The sequence below is a fragment of the Calidris pugnax genome, unplaced genomic scaffold (genome assembly GCF_001431845.1).
Source record: "Calidris pugnax isolate Ruff unplaced genomic scaffold, ASM143184v1 scaffold50, whole genome shotgun sequence".
In the NCBI taxonomy this organism is placed as follows: Eukaryota; Metazoa; Chordata; class Aves; order Charadriiformes; family Scolopacidae; genus Calidris; species Calidris pugnax.
This window is the reverse complement of record NW_015090780.1, coordinates 4,881,747-4,898,113: the sequence shown is the minus strand read 5'-3', so window position 1 is coordinate 4,898,113 and position 16,367 is coordinate 4,881,747. Positions and strand designations below refer to the sequence as shown.

Here is a 16,367-nt window from a genome sequence, read left to right as displayed (position 1 = left end):
GTAGAAAGATTCAGAAGCAATTCAGAAAGCCACAGATTTTCCCATTTTCTTTTAGGACCTCTGTCAAAGAGTTTCCTCGCTTAACATTACCTTAAAACTCAATTTTAAATCAATTTTTCTCTCTGAAAATAAACATTAGGGACCGGTTCCTTGTATCAGTGAGTAGCTGTGTTTGTGAGCTCCAGAGCAGAGCCCTTCCTTTTCTGCTCTTACAGGAAATACTGTAAATAGTAAGTAAAATAGTAATAACATCGTTTTGTAAAAGGAAAAAAAAACCAGGCAGACAATATATGTTTTTCTTGAAATATTTAATACAGCTATTTGCAATGCAGTTCAACCACAAATGCTTACAGTTTAGGTTTCTCTCAGAACTCCTGTTGAAGTCTAACACCACAGCCGGGGGGCTGAGGTCAAACCAGGCAACCTGACCCCTGAGGCATCACTGAGGGGGCTCTGATCAGACCAAAGGGGGACTCTGTACACACAGACCCAAAACAAAGTCATTTATCTGGAAGTCACCTAAATAACCTACAAAAATTGCTGAAGACTTCTTAAAAAATAGCACGTGCTAAAAACTAAAAACATTTACATAATGCATTTTAGCAGATTCAGTAAAATAATTCCAAATCTCACATATAAAGAAGACTTATCCACAAAGATTGCAATATTATTAAGGAAAATACGCTTTGGTTACAGTAGTTTCCTTGAGTGTTAAAAAGCAAACAAAAAAAAGTGGTCAAATTTTACATTATAAGAGAATGTTTATATTCACCTTGAATTTCAGGAAGGTATTTGAACATATTACTTCAGAATTGTGTCTTCTGATTGAAACAACGTCTGCAACCCTCTGCGAACATTACACAGCTCCTCTTCTTGCTGTGCAAAAACCACCACATTTGTCACATACTTTAAATAAAAATCTTTAACAGTTTATAAGTATTGTAATTCTGATGCATAGCATATGCTGCCTTTAACATATCAAATATTATTCTTTCCACATCAACATTCAACATCCCAAGACACAGCACTAAAGCAGTACATCCCTATCTGCCCTCTGCCTTTGTCACCCAGAGGAGGTTTAGAGTAGAACATGTCAGTAATAGTGGGATTCTGATTTGTTTGTATTTTTGATAGGGGACTAGAAATTACAATTTTTAGTAATTTGAGGTTCAAAGAGCAATACTTAAACAGTAAATAAAAAACAAGGGCAAGGTAGCTTTATTTACCATTTCTTTAAGAAGTTTCTCCTGGAGTCCTTTCATGTCCTCTTTCATCAGATGCATCTACAAGGAGAGAGGGCACACATCTCTGTTACCTCTGGTCACCCGCTGGCCAGAGCAAAACTACACCCTGATGGCCCACAACCGTGCAGTGCTGAGGAAGGAGACTTTGGAAGAGGTCAATACTTAGATCTGTTGGTAAAATTGAAGAATGATTAAAAACAAGAAAGAAACAGAAGTTCATCATACCTCTGAAGTAAAAATATGTTCTTCATAGTCAACAGTATGGAAGATGTTCTTTTCAAATGAAGTTTTAAGAATCTGGACTCTGAAGAAATAAAAGGCAGTTCAAAGAGCTTTGCTACATACGAACTTCGCAGACATATTTACGAATACATCCCCTTATTTGTACTTAAAAGCATGGCTAAAGATCACCATCATCGTTACTACTGGCATAGTCCCTCAGGTATGTGGGGAAATTCACATGGAGAATAATTAGATTTTTAATCTCATTCTCTCATCTCATCTATATCTCTATTGAATGGATGAGAGAAATGGCAGAGAGAACAGTAGTGAGCCTGACTGATAGCTCAAATCCCAGCCTGGGGAGAACGAAGCCAACTAACCTCTGCTGCTCATTTTTCATGTATGTACTAAAAGTATGTACTTGTTTTTTCCAAAAGGTCTAGAAAGAAAAAAAAAAAATATTAATAGATGATAATCAATAGGCACCAACATTTTCTGAACAGACTAATATCTAATATGAATAAAATAACCTACAATCACAAACTGAGCACACACTGGGTAGGAGTTACACAGTCACCACAGATGCTTGGAGAAAATAATCAATACTACGCTTAGCTGGTGGGATGTGGCACTTCAGGGCTCTAGTTTCATGGAACCAGTTTCACCAGAAACCTGTTCTGCATAACAGTTTCAATAGTATGGAAAAGAACAAATTAAATGGAAAGTCTGATTAAAATAAGGCATGCCTTCAGGGTAAAAAGAAAAAAAAGCAAATATAAGTCTTGTGTTTACATGAGTATTTGTATATTGCTTTTTACATTACAGCAAGTAGCAGACCCACAACGTCAACTGCTTCTTGTAGAACTCACAACAAATCAGGTTCAAAAGTCTACAAGCCGTTCCTGAGACACAGCCCAGCTGGAAAAAGGCCCACAAAGTGGGGTAAACAGCCCGTTAGCAGCAGCAGCAGTTCAGTCCAGGGAGAAAAACACAGTGGTGAGCTGGACATTCTGTGACCACAGCATTGGCCCATCCTACACCTCAAATTCATTAATTGAAATATGACCCCACTTCAAGCAAAACAATAAAGGGTTTTTAAAAACAGAATTAATGATTTGAAGTTAAAGATGATATGAGTAATTTATGGGCTCCATAAGAATTTGTTTCTCTCCATGATCAAGTAATTAAAATACAAACCGAGAATTCTTTTTCCATGTTTTTCAGGGACTGAGAATCTTTTTCGAAATTCTCGAGTTCCTCAAGGAGAGCAAAATGAAATTTGTCCAGCTGCTTGACCCTACCAAAATAAAACAAGGTACTTTTAGAAGGTATTAATTGCATTTCAAAGGTGTTTTAAAATAAATCTTTGGTTACAGACCTGCATTCATGAAGCTGGTAACTCATTGTTGTCAAATGCTCATGGGCTGCTCTTAACGATTGCTTGGTAAAGTGATCCATTCTCTGTGAGCGGCTCTAAGAGGATTGTTTAACATGAAATTCAGATTATTATCAATTTAGGAAGAAAAACCCACCTGTAATGTGAGCGGCTCTAAGAGGATTGTTTAACATTAAATTCAGATTATTATCAATTTAGGAAAAAAAACCACCTGTAGTATGTTTAGTACTGTTTTTGCTTAGCAGAAAACTTTTTTTAAATTATCTCCCTATCTCTTAAAGAAAATCAGTTATTGAAATGCAAACAGAGGTTTATGGTTTTGATAAAATTCTACCTAATTAGAAGTACATTATTTGAAAAATATATTTCCTCAAAATAGAGAAAGTACCCACGAAATGAATGATGGGTGCTTAGAGCTGTCTTAGATGAACATACACATTATTCAGGCTCATGGTTTCCTTTTTGCAAATGAATTTCATTCATGGGGTATGACAATTTGAAAAAAACCAAAATGCACTATGGTCATGACTTCAGATACGTGAGCTTGTTTGGAAACAGACAGGACAAAAAAATAAAACAGATGCAGGAAACAAAATTTTTGGAGAGTAAGGTACGTAAAGGAATTTAAAATGGAGTAAAGGAAACTTGAATTCTGTCGTTTCTTGCAGTTCTATGCATGTAGCTGTTTTCATGTCCTTCTAAGCAAATCCTGTGGTGCCAGCCCCGCTCTCATCCACACACACGTTCCCCCCAAACAGCACAGAGGAAAGGTCTTGCCTCTATTTTCCTGGTAAATTCTTTCTGGAGCTTCTGACAGATACTGACAGTCGAACAGCCAGGCTCCCAGAGCTCCCTGTCCAGGACAGACAGGTCATTCACAGACACCGTAGAGATGCTTTCAGACACTGAGGAGAAGTAAAAAAAGATAAAAATCACAATTGTGTACGAAGAAGTATCCCAGCTGAAGTTTCAACTGGGCCTAGAACAGCATCGTTATATTAATTTCACCAATTAGATGGATGAGAGCAGTTTCTATTTTCATATCAATCTTCTGACTTTTTAAATGGATAGTCTCTAAATATTCAACTTTTTTTAACATGTAAAATGCTTTTTTATGGATACTCCCTCTTCTTGTTAAAACTTTGTTTTGTTACTTTAAACTTTTGCACAGCTATAATCAACTTCCAGGCCATAACTAACCTCTGTATGTAACAGCATCATCTGTTTTAAATAATTTTCTGGGCTGTATCTTTTCTATTCTCTTTCCTTTCTGTTCCTTCCCTTTGCCTGTTTCTACTTCCTCAGAATTGCTTTCAGTATCACTGTGGTACCGCCGTTTGAGGAAAGTCGGTCCTGTAATAAACATAAAAACAAAGCTTAATTTTAGGATTATTTAGAACAATGAGATGGGAAGGTAAGAGTTTACTGAGCCTTTGTGTCCACACTCTAGGAGTGTGTGTCTTGGCTGTGAAGCTCAAGAAGTACAGAAAAATGCCTGAGTGTTGTGTTTATGGAGGGCACGCTGCGCAGCCAGGAGATGGTGGTGGGAGTGAGCAGCAGGATGGGAGCGCAACTAACCGGTCACAGGAACTACATTTTGGAGCCCAGTTTTTGGATTTTCTGGAGGTAATTAAAACAGCAAAGAAAATGAGAGAGTAAAAATGGAGCAGTACTGAAAATATATGAAAGAAAACAAGATTAAAAGACTTGGGCGATACTTAAATGCCAAGTAAACATTTTTCTTAATCTGTACTGATACACATCAAAAGCTTTTTGCTTTAAATGGAGCGTTTGTACCTGACTCGTTTATGGGGCCACAGGGCTCTTCACTCCAGGACTGCACTTTGCTTCCACTGGAAACAGACAGCGGGGATGGGGCTACACACTCCTAAAAGACAAGGCACTGATTTATTGGCTTCCAAATTAAAGCACTCTTAGAAGTCTTCATCAGAAATCCACGTTTCTGTTGCTTTTCATTAAACTAGGGACATGAACACAACTACAGTAAGAAAAACAAACTTGAATTACTACTAGGTCTCATTAGATGAAAGAATAAACAAATTCTTCACCCCATTAATAATTAACGATAGCAAGAAGTCAAATGACAAATAAGGTCTAACTGTTTCTTGCAATAGGAAAAAATTATTTCTTAAAGGAGTCAATACTTCTTTCACCAGCAAAAGTACTTAGGAGAAGCTGTTTGAAGGCATACAGCAGTTTTAGTTATTTGCCAATGCTACAATAGCTGTTAGATTTAGTATGTTAATGATAAAACTGTGAAAGCCCCCTTTTACCTCAATTTTTCCAGGCTGATGTCACTATTCTTTAATTTGTGAAAAGTTGTTTATTTTTCATTGAAAATAAAGAAAAAATATTTAATCCCTGTTGTTTTTAAAGATATTAATTATAACTGACCTTGTGGGGATACAATTCTTTCCTTGTATCCATATAATAAAGAATTCCCTAATTTATCTCAAATATTTAAAAATTACTAGTAGGATCTTCCAAGCAGGTCACAAGTAAACATTATATATAGAGTTTAACATTAAGAAAGATGCATTTCCCTTAAGCCTCACCATCTGTAAAGCAGATGAAACAAAGGAAAAGCTACAGTGCTCTTTGGAAGAGCACAGGCTTTAGCAATGTACCTCCTCCTTGGTGCTGGTGCCGGGCTGAGGGATCTCTGGCACCTTCCCCTTCCCAGAGAGTAGGTCTGAAAAGCAGCGTCTGAAACTCGAGTCTTCCTTGTTATCGCGAGTTTCAGACACAGAGCCCTTCCCAAGTTTTCCACTGACAGTTTTATACGTCGTTAAGCTGAGCTGCATATTAACAAAAAAAAAAATCATTATTGAAAGGAAATGTATAAAAGCATCGAACAGTTGGCAGCTGAATGGAACAACTGCAGCTAAAATAATTGTAAAATAATATTCTTACCACAGATGCGTCAGTTAAGATTGGTGAGAAACTTTTATTTCCAAATGTTAACTTTTTAACGGTCACCTCAGGGGACTGGTTCATACATAGACTTTGAATATTATTTTTTTGCGGATAGAAGTTATCAGGAGAGATCCCTTTCTCAAAGTTTAACACTTCTGTTTTTTCTGGTGTTGACTCCTGGAGACCAGGTGACCTCTCACTGAGAGTCAGCTCTGGAGGAACATCTCCTTCTGACACCCTCTCAGCACCTAGAAAATAGTCACTTAAGTGTCAGCAGAGGTAAGTGAAAGCCCCACACTGGTAACTGCTCCAGTTCTAGGTATGTGCAAGTCTCACAAGTGGGGAATTGAAGTGTGGGCTGGTCACACTTGCACTTATGGCACTCTCCTCACTATTTTAGCAGTTACCAGATTCATTCTAACACTTATGTACTGCACATCTATGTTATCCCGATGTCAAATAACTGCACCAACCTTAAACACGCTCCCTTAAATTACATGGTACACACTGAATTAGGGGCTGTCATTTATTTTAAAAGCACGAAATAAATCTAAAATTTTACGACTGTGATAATCCTCATTTAACCTCCAACTTCTGATGCAGAATTGCTATAAACTACAAGTCAAAATACATACTTCTCATTGTCTCAAGAGATGCAGGACTCTCAGATGAAGGCACTTCAATTTCCCTTTCTTCTGCAGAATTCTTTGGTTTAGTAAGTGCTTTATGTACAGAGTTAGTTACTCTCTTTGGCTCCACAGACAGAACACTCTGGAGTTCCTTTTGCTGATTATCATCCTTGTTTTCTCCATTCGTATGTTTCTATTGAAATACAAAGTTTATTTAAACATTATTTGTAAACGTACAGAAGTATATATATATATATATTGGAAGCAATTACCAATGCTTTGTGATTTAATCAATGAAGTTTACAGACCTAGCCATATACACTGAAATGTTACACTAAAAGAATGAAAATGTTTTGACACCCAACATCTTAATTTACAAAATAGTCCTACTTGGATCCTCAGCAAAGGTACTGCCCCACCCGGCACGTTCTGCTGTGCCCAGGAGAGGCACAGCACCAGCACAAGCACGTTACCTACAAGAACAGCCTCTGCTCACTAAAACCTCCCACTTCAGACTTTTTCAAAATAGCAGTAGGTTTTCAAAGTAAAGGACACGGTGGTTCTTTGCAGCAGAGTAAATTCCATAAACAGAAACTGAAATACTACTATGACTGAGGTGGTTATTTAAAACGGATTTTCTTAGCAGCTAAATACTGAAATATTAGAAAAAGGGCATTGCTAGAAATAATAAAGAAAATTCATTTCCACTTGCTCATGTTGGGCACTTACAATTCAGGAGTACAAATTGCAGAGTAGACCAGAGTTTATTTTGAAAAACATGGCAGAAGTGCATTTTTAAGAATCAAATGCAATTTATACCTGTGTTTTTGATTTCTCCTCCTTAGAGGCGCGTGCTGAAGATTCCCATTCACCCTCTGACTCAGAACTGGAAAGCTCTTTGTAATTTTTTGCTAACGCTGCTCTTCGAGGTCGTTTTTCTCTGGTGGTTTGTTCTATTGTTTCAACAACTCTTGACTTCTGTTTTTTATATTCATTTTTCTTTGAAAGAATAAAAACATCTTTCAGTTTATGAAAAATTATTATAAAATTATTTCTGGAGTAAGTTAAGACATTTTGAATATGTATTACAAGTCTACTTTCAAATTTACATTTACCTTTTTCTTATTTGCATTTTTGCCCTTGGGTTTCTCCATGTGGCAAGCAGGTTCAGAGAATTTCTCTGCTGTTACAATACATAAAGTTAGAAAAAATCAATAACATAGTAAAATGTTTGACATTTAGAGTTCTAGCTCTAATATCATAGAATCACTACATGCCTGCAAACCTACTGACTCAGCAAACTTCCTTCAGCACATTATTTTAAAAAGCCAAAGGTTTTTTGGTTGACAACAACCTCTGCCTGTCTGATCCTCCAACAACGTTCCATGTTGAAATACAGACTTTTTGGAAATGAATTGTTATGCTTGGAAATAAGATAACAAACCTGTATCGTATCTGCAGCACAGCACATCACACACTGCACATCACACACTGCACCGAGTATCTACAGACAAATTTATCGCAGCGGTCTTAAGAAATATGAAACAAAGTTTCTTACCTTTGTCTGTGCTTATTGGTTTCCTGAAGTTTTTACTTCTACTGTAGTCAATTAACTGGAGTTTAGATTTTCTGTTTGATTCTTGTAGCCAACTGATGTCTGTCTTGCTGTCATCAGCTCTGTATTCTGTGTCTGTGTCACTAAAGAGATGCTTCTTGTTTTGATTGTTTCTAGTCTACAAAACCCAAAAAAGTTCTTAAGTTTATTGATCTACTTTTAATATACCTTTCACTTACAGAATTGGTATTTAGAGGCAGGAAGACAAGGTATGCGCTGACCCACAAAAATCTGAGCCTTACTTTTTTCCTTCCTTTAACTTCAGTTCCAGTTTTCCTGTCATCTGCATTCCTTAATTAGAAAAAGAAAAAAAAATCTTCAAATGATACATTTAAAAATACTTGTTCTGAATCTTTCTACTATTCATGGGATATGTGGATTAAGGATTCAGACAGATGTACCTACTTTTGTTTTCACATCCATTTAGGAAATATGTGTTTACCTTAAAGCCTGATTTGCTAATGCTGAGTAAGAACACACAGAACCAGCACGTCCCTTTGCAGGCTCCTCATTAACAAACCACCACCCCACTCTGTGAAGGGGTTTGCATCCCCACAGTATTCCATGAAGAGAACCAAAGCTGTTTTCTTCATGAAGTACACTCTTTCCTTTTTATCAGCTTCCCAAAGGAAAATCAGAAACAGCCTAGGAGGCCCCAGCAGCTGTGTCTACTGCTGGAAGAAACACCCCAGCCAAGCTATTGCTGTCCCGCATACACTCCCTGGATTGTCATCACGGAACGCTGGAGGATGCAGCCAGTGCTGCTCTTGGGGATTACCACAGAAACATCCCTACCCTTTTGTGTTTGGATCTGTACGAACACTCAGCTCAGTAACATGCAGTTCTGGGACCTAAAAATGTAAATAAATTAAAAACAAATTAAAGTTTTGATTTGTTACACAATTTAAACAAAATTAAACAGGCCATCAGACAGTAACAGCTCGGGGCTTTCTTGCTCAGTTTTTTTACTTGACAATTAAATTTCGATGATTAATTTCTATCTTAGAAATTATTTAACAACAGAGCTGATAGTTAAAACCAACAGGAACTGACTGAAGCTTTCAATATCTCTAACATACATTAGTTTCCATCCACTTTGCTTCCCTGCCTTCACCGATTCAGCAGCCTTCTCTGAGCCATAAGCAGCAAGGCTGTCTTTTGTTGTCTTTTGCTTCTACTTTACCTAGACTTTCCTTTTACTCAAATATCTGGGCAAACATGTCTTTGCCATGGGGATCGGAAGGAAAGCAATAGCGCTTTCAGGATAATAGGATCAATCGAAAGATAATGATACTCATAAAAACCTCTTTTATTCTTTATTCAGGAAAACATCAGAATATCTTTAAGTCACCAGAAGCTTAGGATAGCAAATATCATTCTACATTTGAAAGGGATGGAGGTATTTACATGGCAAACGTTTTTCCCCTCTAAAATTTCAAATTAGGGCACTGATTCCAGCTGTTAACTGTACTTCCAGCAGACATCATTTAAGTTGACTGAACTCCTTTATATTCTATTCATAACATATCAGTTTCAGTTATATTCTTACTCCAAGCTTTATTGTAGGCTCATCAAACCCACTGATGTTAAAGTTGTAGACATCATCCCTGTCAAACAGACACACAGATCAATTTTGTGACTGAATTAATGAGCATTTCACAAAGGTAGGTATGGGTAATTGGAAATTCTGTTTGAAAATGCTTTAACTACTTACATAATATGACCAGCAGTTCCATTATGCAAAGTAGTGGTTTTGGGGTTTCTATGCTGAACTTCTTCCTATACAGAAATAAAAAGTTAAGTCCCATGTCAAATTTGGAGGATGCACCCTGTCATCTCAGAAAGCAAGTTCTCCACCAGGCACGTAAGAAAAAGCCCAGCAGCTGCTCCAGCTCCACTGCCTGGGACCAGCACAGCAGGGCAAAAGGAGACAAGAGCTAGTAGAAACTAAATCTTTTAGAGTTTATCCTTTAAAGATATCAACAAAACCTCACAATTTTTCCCCCCCAAGCATTGAGACTAATTTCTGTGTCTTAGCTATATCCCATTTAAGGATTCTATAATCTCATTTACTATCATATTTTTATTCTAAATATTTAGCATTGCTCCTTTTGAACAGGGCAGAGTCAACTACATAATTTGTAAACAGAAATTAATTTGGGTTTCACTGGCTGACAGTTACTTCTAAACATATTATTCCACATCAGTAAATATATTAAAAGTATTTTAAGTATATACAGTCAATGTGTAATTAACATTAACACCTACAGATACTCAGCGTTCAGTGGTTTGTGAACTTTAGCTTTACATCTACAAGCTACCACCATATATGCATGTACACATGAAATGAAACAAATAGCCGAAAAAGCAATGTTACCTTAGAGACACAGGATTTATTTAACTGTGGCCTAAAAAGTAAGGATACATTTTGTTAAATGCTAATTAGAAAATATGCATTAGAACACTGTTTATATAAATAAAAGCCTTATCAAACACAACAAGCTTATTCTGGCATTTAAATGCAAACCCAAGGGAATTAAGAGATCAGCCCCTTTCACTTTTGTGCTCTAGAAAAATTAATTCCAGACACACAATACATTGCAGGTTCTGCACGGCCAGGTCCCCACCCACAAGGTTTAATAGGTGACACAGCTATTCCAGTCCTTTGTCACCCATTTACAATCAGACATGGGGAGCATGTAATTATATGTAAAACATATCTCCAAGCATCAGTTGCACCAGCCACTGAAGAGTTTCTAACAGCCTTTGTGGTTATTGCAACTACTGAACTGACTACTGGGCTCCTACACTTCAGTAGGACAGGGTTTGTCAGATGAAAGCTGGATGTGAAATACCTGAAGACAGAGGAGGCAACCACAGACAAAACTACGTGCACAAAAAGAATAAGCACAAAAGTAAATAGTTCATATCATACCTGGTAAAACCCAAGGAGCATCTTGCTTTGCTTTTCTCATCAGTCTTTACTTGATATCTGTCACCAATTTTACTGATTAGTGATTTAGTCGCATCTGTGATCTCTTTAGACTTCGTTTTCTATAAAAACAGAGTTTAAGACTCAACTTTGAACCCTTTGAACAGAAGGGCAAAGCTGCAAACAGAACTACAAGTTCCTATTAATGCCCTAAACTTCATTAAATGTGCTAAATCACCTTCTTTTGAAAATCTTTTTCACTTTCATTGCCCAAACAGGGAGCAACAAAACATCATTTTAGCAGACATTTTCTTTTGAACGTTATGGTTTTATGTACTATAACATTCGAAAGTGAATGAAGAAGTGCATGAGAAGTACAAGTAGGTGCTTATTTAAGAAAATTTTTTTTAAAGATTATTTCTGAAAAGAAATTCAGAGTAAACTGATCTTACAGCTGACACTGAGCAAACAGTGAAGCTGAGATTACTTAATTCACTCGGTATCAGTGGAAAGTCAATTAAAAATACATTTGTGACTAAATGAAAGTAAAATACAAATTCTGAAACACTGAAAATTTGTCAGTTGTCTGAACTGCAAGTCAAAGAAACCAAGGTAAGAAACTCACCGTCTTTGATTGTTTTGGATTTGCAGTCTCTTTCTTTAAGAGAACAGCAGGTTCCTCTTTTGTAGGATCAGAATGCAAAGCTGTTTCGGACACTCGCCCTGAAAGAAATGTTTCAAATGGTGTTTCAGTAGTAGTTTAAGTATTTTTTATCTTCTGTACTTAACAGTTCTGTTCCTAATGACTAATACCGTGAGTGTCCACTAAGTATTTTGCAATTATCTTCTCTCATGCTATCAGTTTCATTTTGCTTTCTTCTGTTTTTCAGTTTCTTTGCTTATCTGGAGAGATCTTTCAAAAAATTGAATAAAAAGCTTTTTGTTTCACAGCTCTTCCACTAACAACGAATACAGGAAAAAACCCAAAAGTACAGCTGCAGATTAAAAATTTATCTGAAACATTTTTAGCATAACAGTTGAAGTGTGAACATAACCTGGATGGGATGTATGTGCCAACGGTGGATTTAGCTTTTCCTTGTCTCCAGTTGTTATATTCTGCTCAGGAACAGAGCATGATCTCTTTTTCCACTGTTTGGTTTTATCAAAAGAAGTCTCCAAAAGACCAGACAACCTAACAAAGACAACGGCATCTTATTATCAGTGAAATGCATAAAGTGTCTTTATTATAATAACCATGCATCACAGATTAGGAAAACAGTGATACCTTGCAGATAACAATACATTTTACAGTGGCACCTACACCTGCTACCATCGCTCTATTAACCATCGCAGTGTAAAATGGCAAACCTCAAGAAACAACACAATTTTTTTAAGTCAGCTTCAAAAAAGCAAATATCCCATGGCCATCATTAAACCTTGAGCCTAGATAACTGGGGTGTGTCAACTCTACTACTCTTTATGGTAAAGTTCACTGACATAAGCCTGTATGTCATTTGTATCTGAAAGAATTACTCTCCTTATTACTTATAAAGCTTAAACTCCTACTCTGAACTTGTAAGTGATTACTATTTTCATAAACAGATTCATCAATTTAAATTCTTTTTTTAAGACAACAGAATGGTATTGTTCATGAAGTAGTCTTACAGCATATGAGTGCTGGTTTGGTGCTGTGAATTTCAGAATTAAAAAAAAAAAAAAAAAATCCAAATCGACATAATAAAAGTGACCCGACCTACACAGCCAACAGTTCTTAATGCAATTCTCAGGGAAGAAAAGACAATTAAATTCTGTGATTTTCTGAAACTATGCAACAAAATTTCAATTCTGGCAATACTTGAAAATATTCTCTTCAAAATGAGTGACAACAACAGTGATTTGTTATTTTTCTGCCAATACTTACAAAGGTTTGGTGCTTCTCTCTACCGGCTGAGAATCAGGAACAACATCTAATGCATCATCTAAATGAGACATTTGGTATCAATTATTATTACAAAAGAAATGGACAAAATTAAAATAATTTTAAAAGTAAGGACCATCAACACTTGTAAAATTACTTGCCCAAAGTTTGCTTTTGTGCGGCCTCAATTTCCGTCTCTTGTATCATTTCTAGAACTTCTTCAGCACACATTCGCTACAGGGGGCAACACCCAAAAACACTCCGTTAGCACAGGACTGTAATCAGGGTAACTTGTCAACTCGCATTTTCCCAAATAAAATATGAAATTATTTTTTCATGTCATAGAGGTGCTGATTCCAGACCTTTTCAGGTAGTTTTGCCTCATTTCTGATACTTGACTTCCTGCTCTTCTGCTTGGTTTCAGGCAGCTCACTGCCCAGTGCACACCTGGGCTCACTCTGGGAAGCACAGGGAGTGACACTGACAATTACAATCCGTAACAGCCAAAGAAGGAATTCTAGAAAGTAGTACAATCCGTAACAGCCAAAGAAGGAATTCTTCTAGAAAGTAACACTTGAAATATTCTAAACTACACATTCTATGTTAAAGCCTTTTTCTGAAGTATGGCTGTTTCAAAAAATGCTTCAGAATCCCATAGTCCACGACTTGACCTGATCCTCACCCAGAAAGAAAATAAGAACCAGAAATAAAATAAAAATGTTATTTTGAAGTCTGTTCAACTGGAACAGAAGCAAAAATACATCTACTCAAACTGCAGCTCAGTGACACCTACAGTTTTGTTTGATTTTAGTGAATGCCTAATCAAAAATGCACTAAACCCAATGCTATAAACACTATAACCTGAAGACATTAACATTTCACAGCTATAGCTGAATGTATCGCGTGTTTTTAGGAGTATTTCAACACTGCATAATAATCCAAGAGTCTCTGCATACACCCTCCTCATATTACTCACAAAGAGTTTTTAGGAGTATTTCAACACTGCATAATGATCCTAGAGTCTCTGCATACACCCTTCTCATATTACTCACACAGCAAGAACTGTGGCTCTAGTAAAAGCAAGTTAACTCTGGGGTCAGAACTCATGAGGGAATGCAAATTTTGCCTAATTTTGTAAAAGTTCAGTCTGACTTCAGACATATTAAACTTGAAATCCAGAGGACAGAAAACATTATGCAATAGAGTAAACCACACTATTTTCTACAAGTTGCTGACTACAAAACTTTTAGCTCTTTAAAAATATTAATCAGGAACAAATTAGAATAGAAATTAATGTTATTGTAAGTAAAAGACTTAGCTAGAGATGACATGCATACTCCAGCAGGTTCTGGACAGGAATTCTTTGCTCTGGTCTCACTCATTGCGTTGCTGTTCGACCTCTCAGCAGAGCTCATCATTTCCAAAGGGAGTTTGTATCGCCCTTTAGAAGGAGTGGCTGAAAACAAACCAGAGATGTTACAATTTTACCATTTCTTCTATTAGGATTACTGTGCTGTGACATCAATATGAAAAGTTTTACCCATTATCTGATCTATTCCTTAAACTTCAAAAAAAGTTGACTAGTATTTATATGAACTCATCATGTACCTTTTATAGTCCTATTGATTTCAATTAATTTCCATGGAGGTTAATGAGCCCATAGACTGTGGATGCCTGGAGCCAAGCAGTGCAAAAATTACGGTCTGGCTCTGGTAGAAAACAGTTGATCCCCCAGTTAAAGATTTTTACCGTGATATAATTGTGCTGGAATAGACTGTGTGGTTAAGTTCCAAATAAATAAAGTTATAGAAGTTCTCCTTCTTGTTCCATCTCAATCTGAAAATGCTTTCTTTTCTAGCCTCTGTTACTCTTAATTTACATCTGATACAACCCCTGGCAGAACAGCATGACTAACACTCTTCTTGCTTTAACTGCCTTAAGTGCATCAGTACCCTTGGTTATACACACCCGTGTGTCTCCAGCCTCTACTGGTCTTGTCTTATAAATCTCTCCCTTGTAGAAAGTATTAAATAACTGTCACAGTCAGACTATTAGTAGGAAAGGGATGAGTCCCATTGTAAAATCTCCTTAGCCTTTTCTCTACATAAGAGTCTATTGATTTCAATTAATTTCCATGGAGGTTAATGAGCCCATAGACTGTGGATGCCTGGAGCCAAGCAGTGCAAAAATTACGGTCTGGCTCTGGTAGAAAACAGTTGATCCCCCAGTTAAAGATTTTTACCGTGATATAATTGTGCTGGAATAGACTGTGTGGTTAAGTTCCAAATAAATAAAGTTATAGAAGTTCTCCTTCTTGTTCCATCTCAATCTGAAAATGCTTTCTTTTCTAGCCTCTGTTACTCTTAATTTACATCTGATACAACCCCTGGCAGAACAGCATGACTAACACTCTTCTTGCTTTAACTGCCTTAAGTGCATCAGTACCCTTGGTTATACACACCCATGTGTCTCCAGCCTCTACTGGTCTTGTCTTATAAATCCCTCCCTTGTAGAAAGTATTAAATAACTGTCACAGTCAGACTATTAGTAGGAAAGTGATGACTCCCATTGTAAAATCTCCTTAGCCTTTTCTCTACATAAGCAGCACTTCTGATGTACATATCACTAGTGCTGGAGCTGTGACTCACACCTGCAGTGGCTCCCACCTCACTCCCCACCCACAGAACCAAGTGCCCCTCCAAGGGACACGGGCAGTTTCTGGGTACGGGTAACGGCAAGGGGCAGATGCACAACTGGGCAAGGCTGATGTCCCACTGCAACTGCTATGAAAGCACCAACTGCTGAGAATTCTTTAAACCAAGGGCATATGAGGAAAGAGATGAAAAACCACCTATGCTTTAGGTCTTCTCATCGACTGCTGACTTCTCAGCCTGTGCAGCACACCCAGCTGGGGGACAGCAGCACTGCCAGCAGGAGCTGTCTGGAGCAGCTCCTACCCTGCATCCTGTCTACGGACCACTGGCCCAGTTTAAAAACTTCAAGTTTCAAGCACCTGGTAGGGAGATTTGATAAGGCCTACTTTTCATTTCCAGCTCTGCAAAGGATCACAGTTCATGGTTGCATTTCAAAGAGAATTGATAACATTTTTTTTACCCTGAAAGCACTTGTGAACATACATGTGCTAACAAATACCAGTGGACTCCTTGTGGAGAATCTCGTCGTTCCAGGAATGAGCACGGATGCTTCGGACACTTTCCTTTTACAAGAGGTAGTTATCTTGAAGAACAGAGAAATCTTGACATAATAGACAGATTTAAGGATGACAACACAAGACTTCAGAAAAATCTATTTCCAAGAGTCTGTTGACACTTTCTGTTATTGGAATGTCCACTACTGTTGCTGCACACACCAGTGTAATGGGATTCTTACGTAGTTCCCTTCTTAGGGAAAGTTCACTACAATACTTGAATTGTGCACTACTTTAATGTTTTTAGACTGAGATCAGTGATTGTT

General features: G+C 37.3%; 1 protein-coding gene across 1 annotated transcript in view; it reads right to left on the bottom strand.

The window, feature by feature from the left end:
* Window positions 1-408: 408 nt before the first annotated feature.
* SYCP2 (synaptonemal complex protein 2) overlaps window positions 409-16,367 on the bottom strand; it is a 117,139-nt gene continuing 101,180 nt past the window's right edge. Inside the window, 30 exon segments of the mRNA XM_014956087.1 lie at window positions 409-876; window positions 1,227-1,283; window positions 1,470-1,548; window positions 1,847-1,905; window positions 2,664-2,763; window positions 2,845-2,939; window positions 3,640-3,767; window positions 4,063-4,215; window positions 4,660-4,750; window positions 5,511-5,681; window positions 5,797-6,047; window positions 6,435-6,621; window positions 7,248-7,427; window positions 7,544-7,611; window positions 7,987-8,161; window positions 8,286-8,334; window positions 8,839-8,894; window positions 9,593-9,650; window positions 9,758-9,822; window positions 10,421-10,451; window positions 10,979-11,097; window positions 11,601-11,680; window positions 11,760-11,864; window positions 11,867-11,953; window positions 12,031-12,167; window positions 12,897-12,954; window positions 13,055-13,127; window positions 13,256-13,351; window positions 14,231-14,349; window positions 16,031-16,130. Of these exon segments, the coding sequence (XP_014811573.1) occupies window positions 802-876; window positions 1,227-1,283; window positions 1,470-1,548; window positions 1,847-1,905; window positions 2,664-2,763; window positions 2,845-2,939; window positions 3,640-3,767; window positions 4,063-4,215; window positions 4,660-4,750; window positions 5,511-5,681; window positions 5,797-6,047; window positions 6,435-6,621; window positions 7,248-7,427; window positions 7,544-7,611; window positions 7,987-8,161; window positions 8,286-8,334; window positions 8,839-8,894; window positions 9,593-9,650; window positions 9,758-9,822; window positions 10,421-10,451; window positions 10,979-11,097; window positions 11,601-11,680; window positions 11,760-11,864; window positions 11,867-11,953; window positions 12,031-12,167; window positions 12,897-12,954; window positions 13,055-13,127; window positions 13,256-13,351; window positions 14,231-14,349; window positions 16,031-16,130 (3,102 nt within the window). The 3' untranslated portion in view covers window positions 409-801.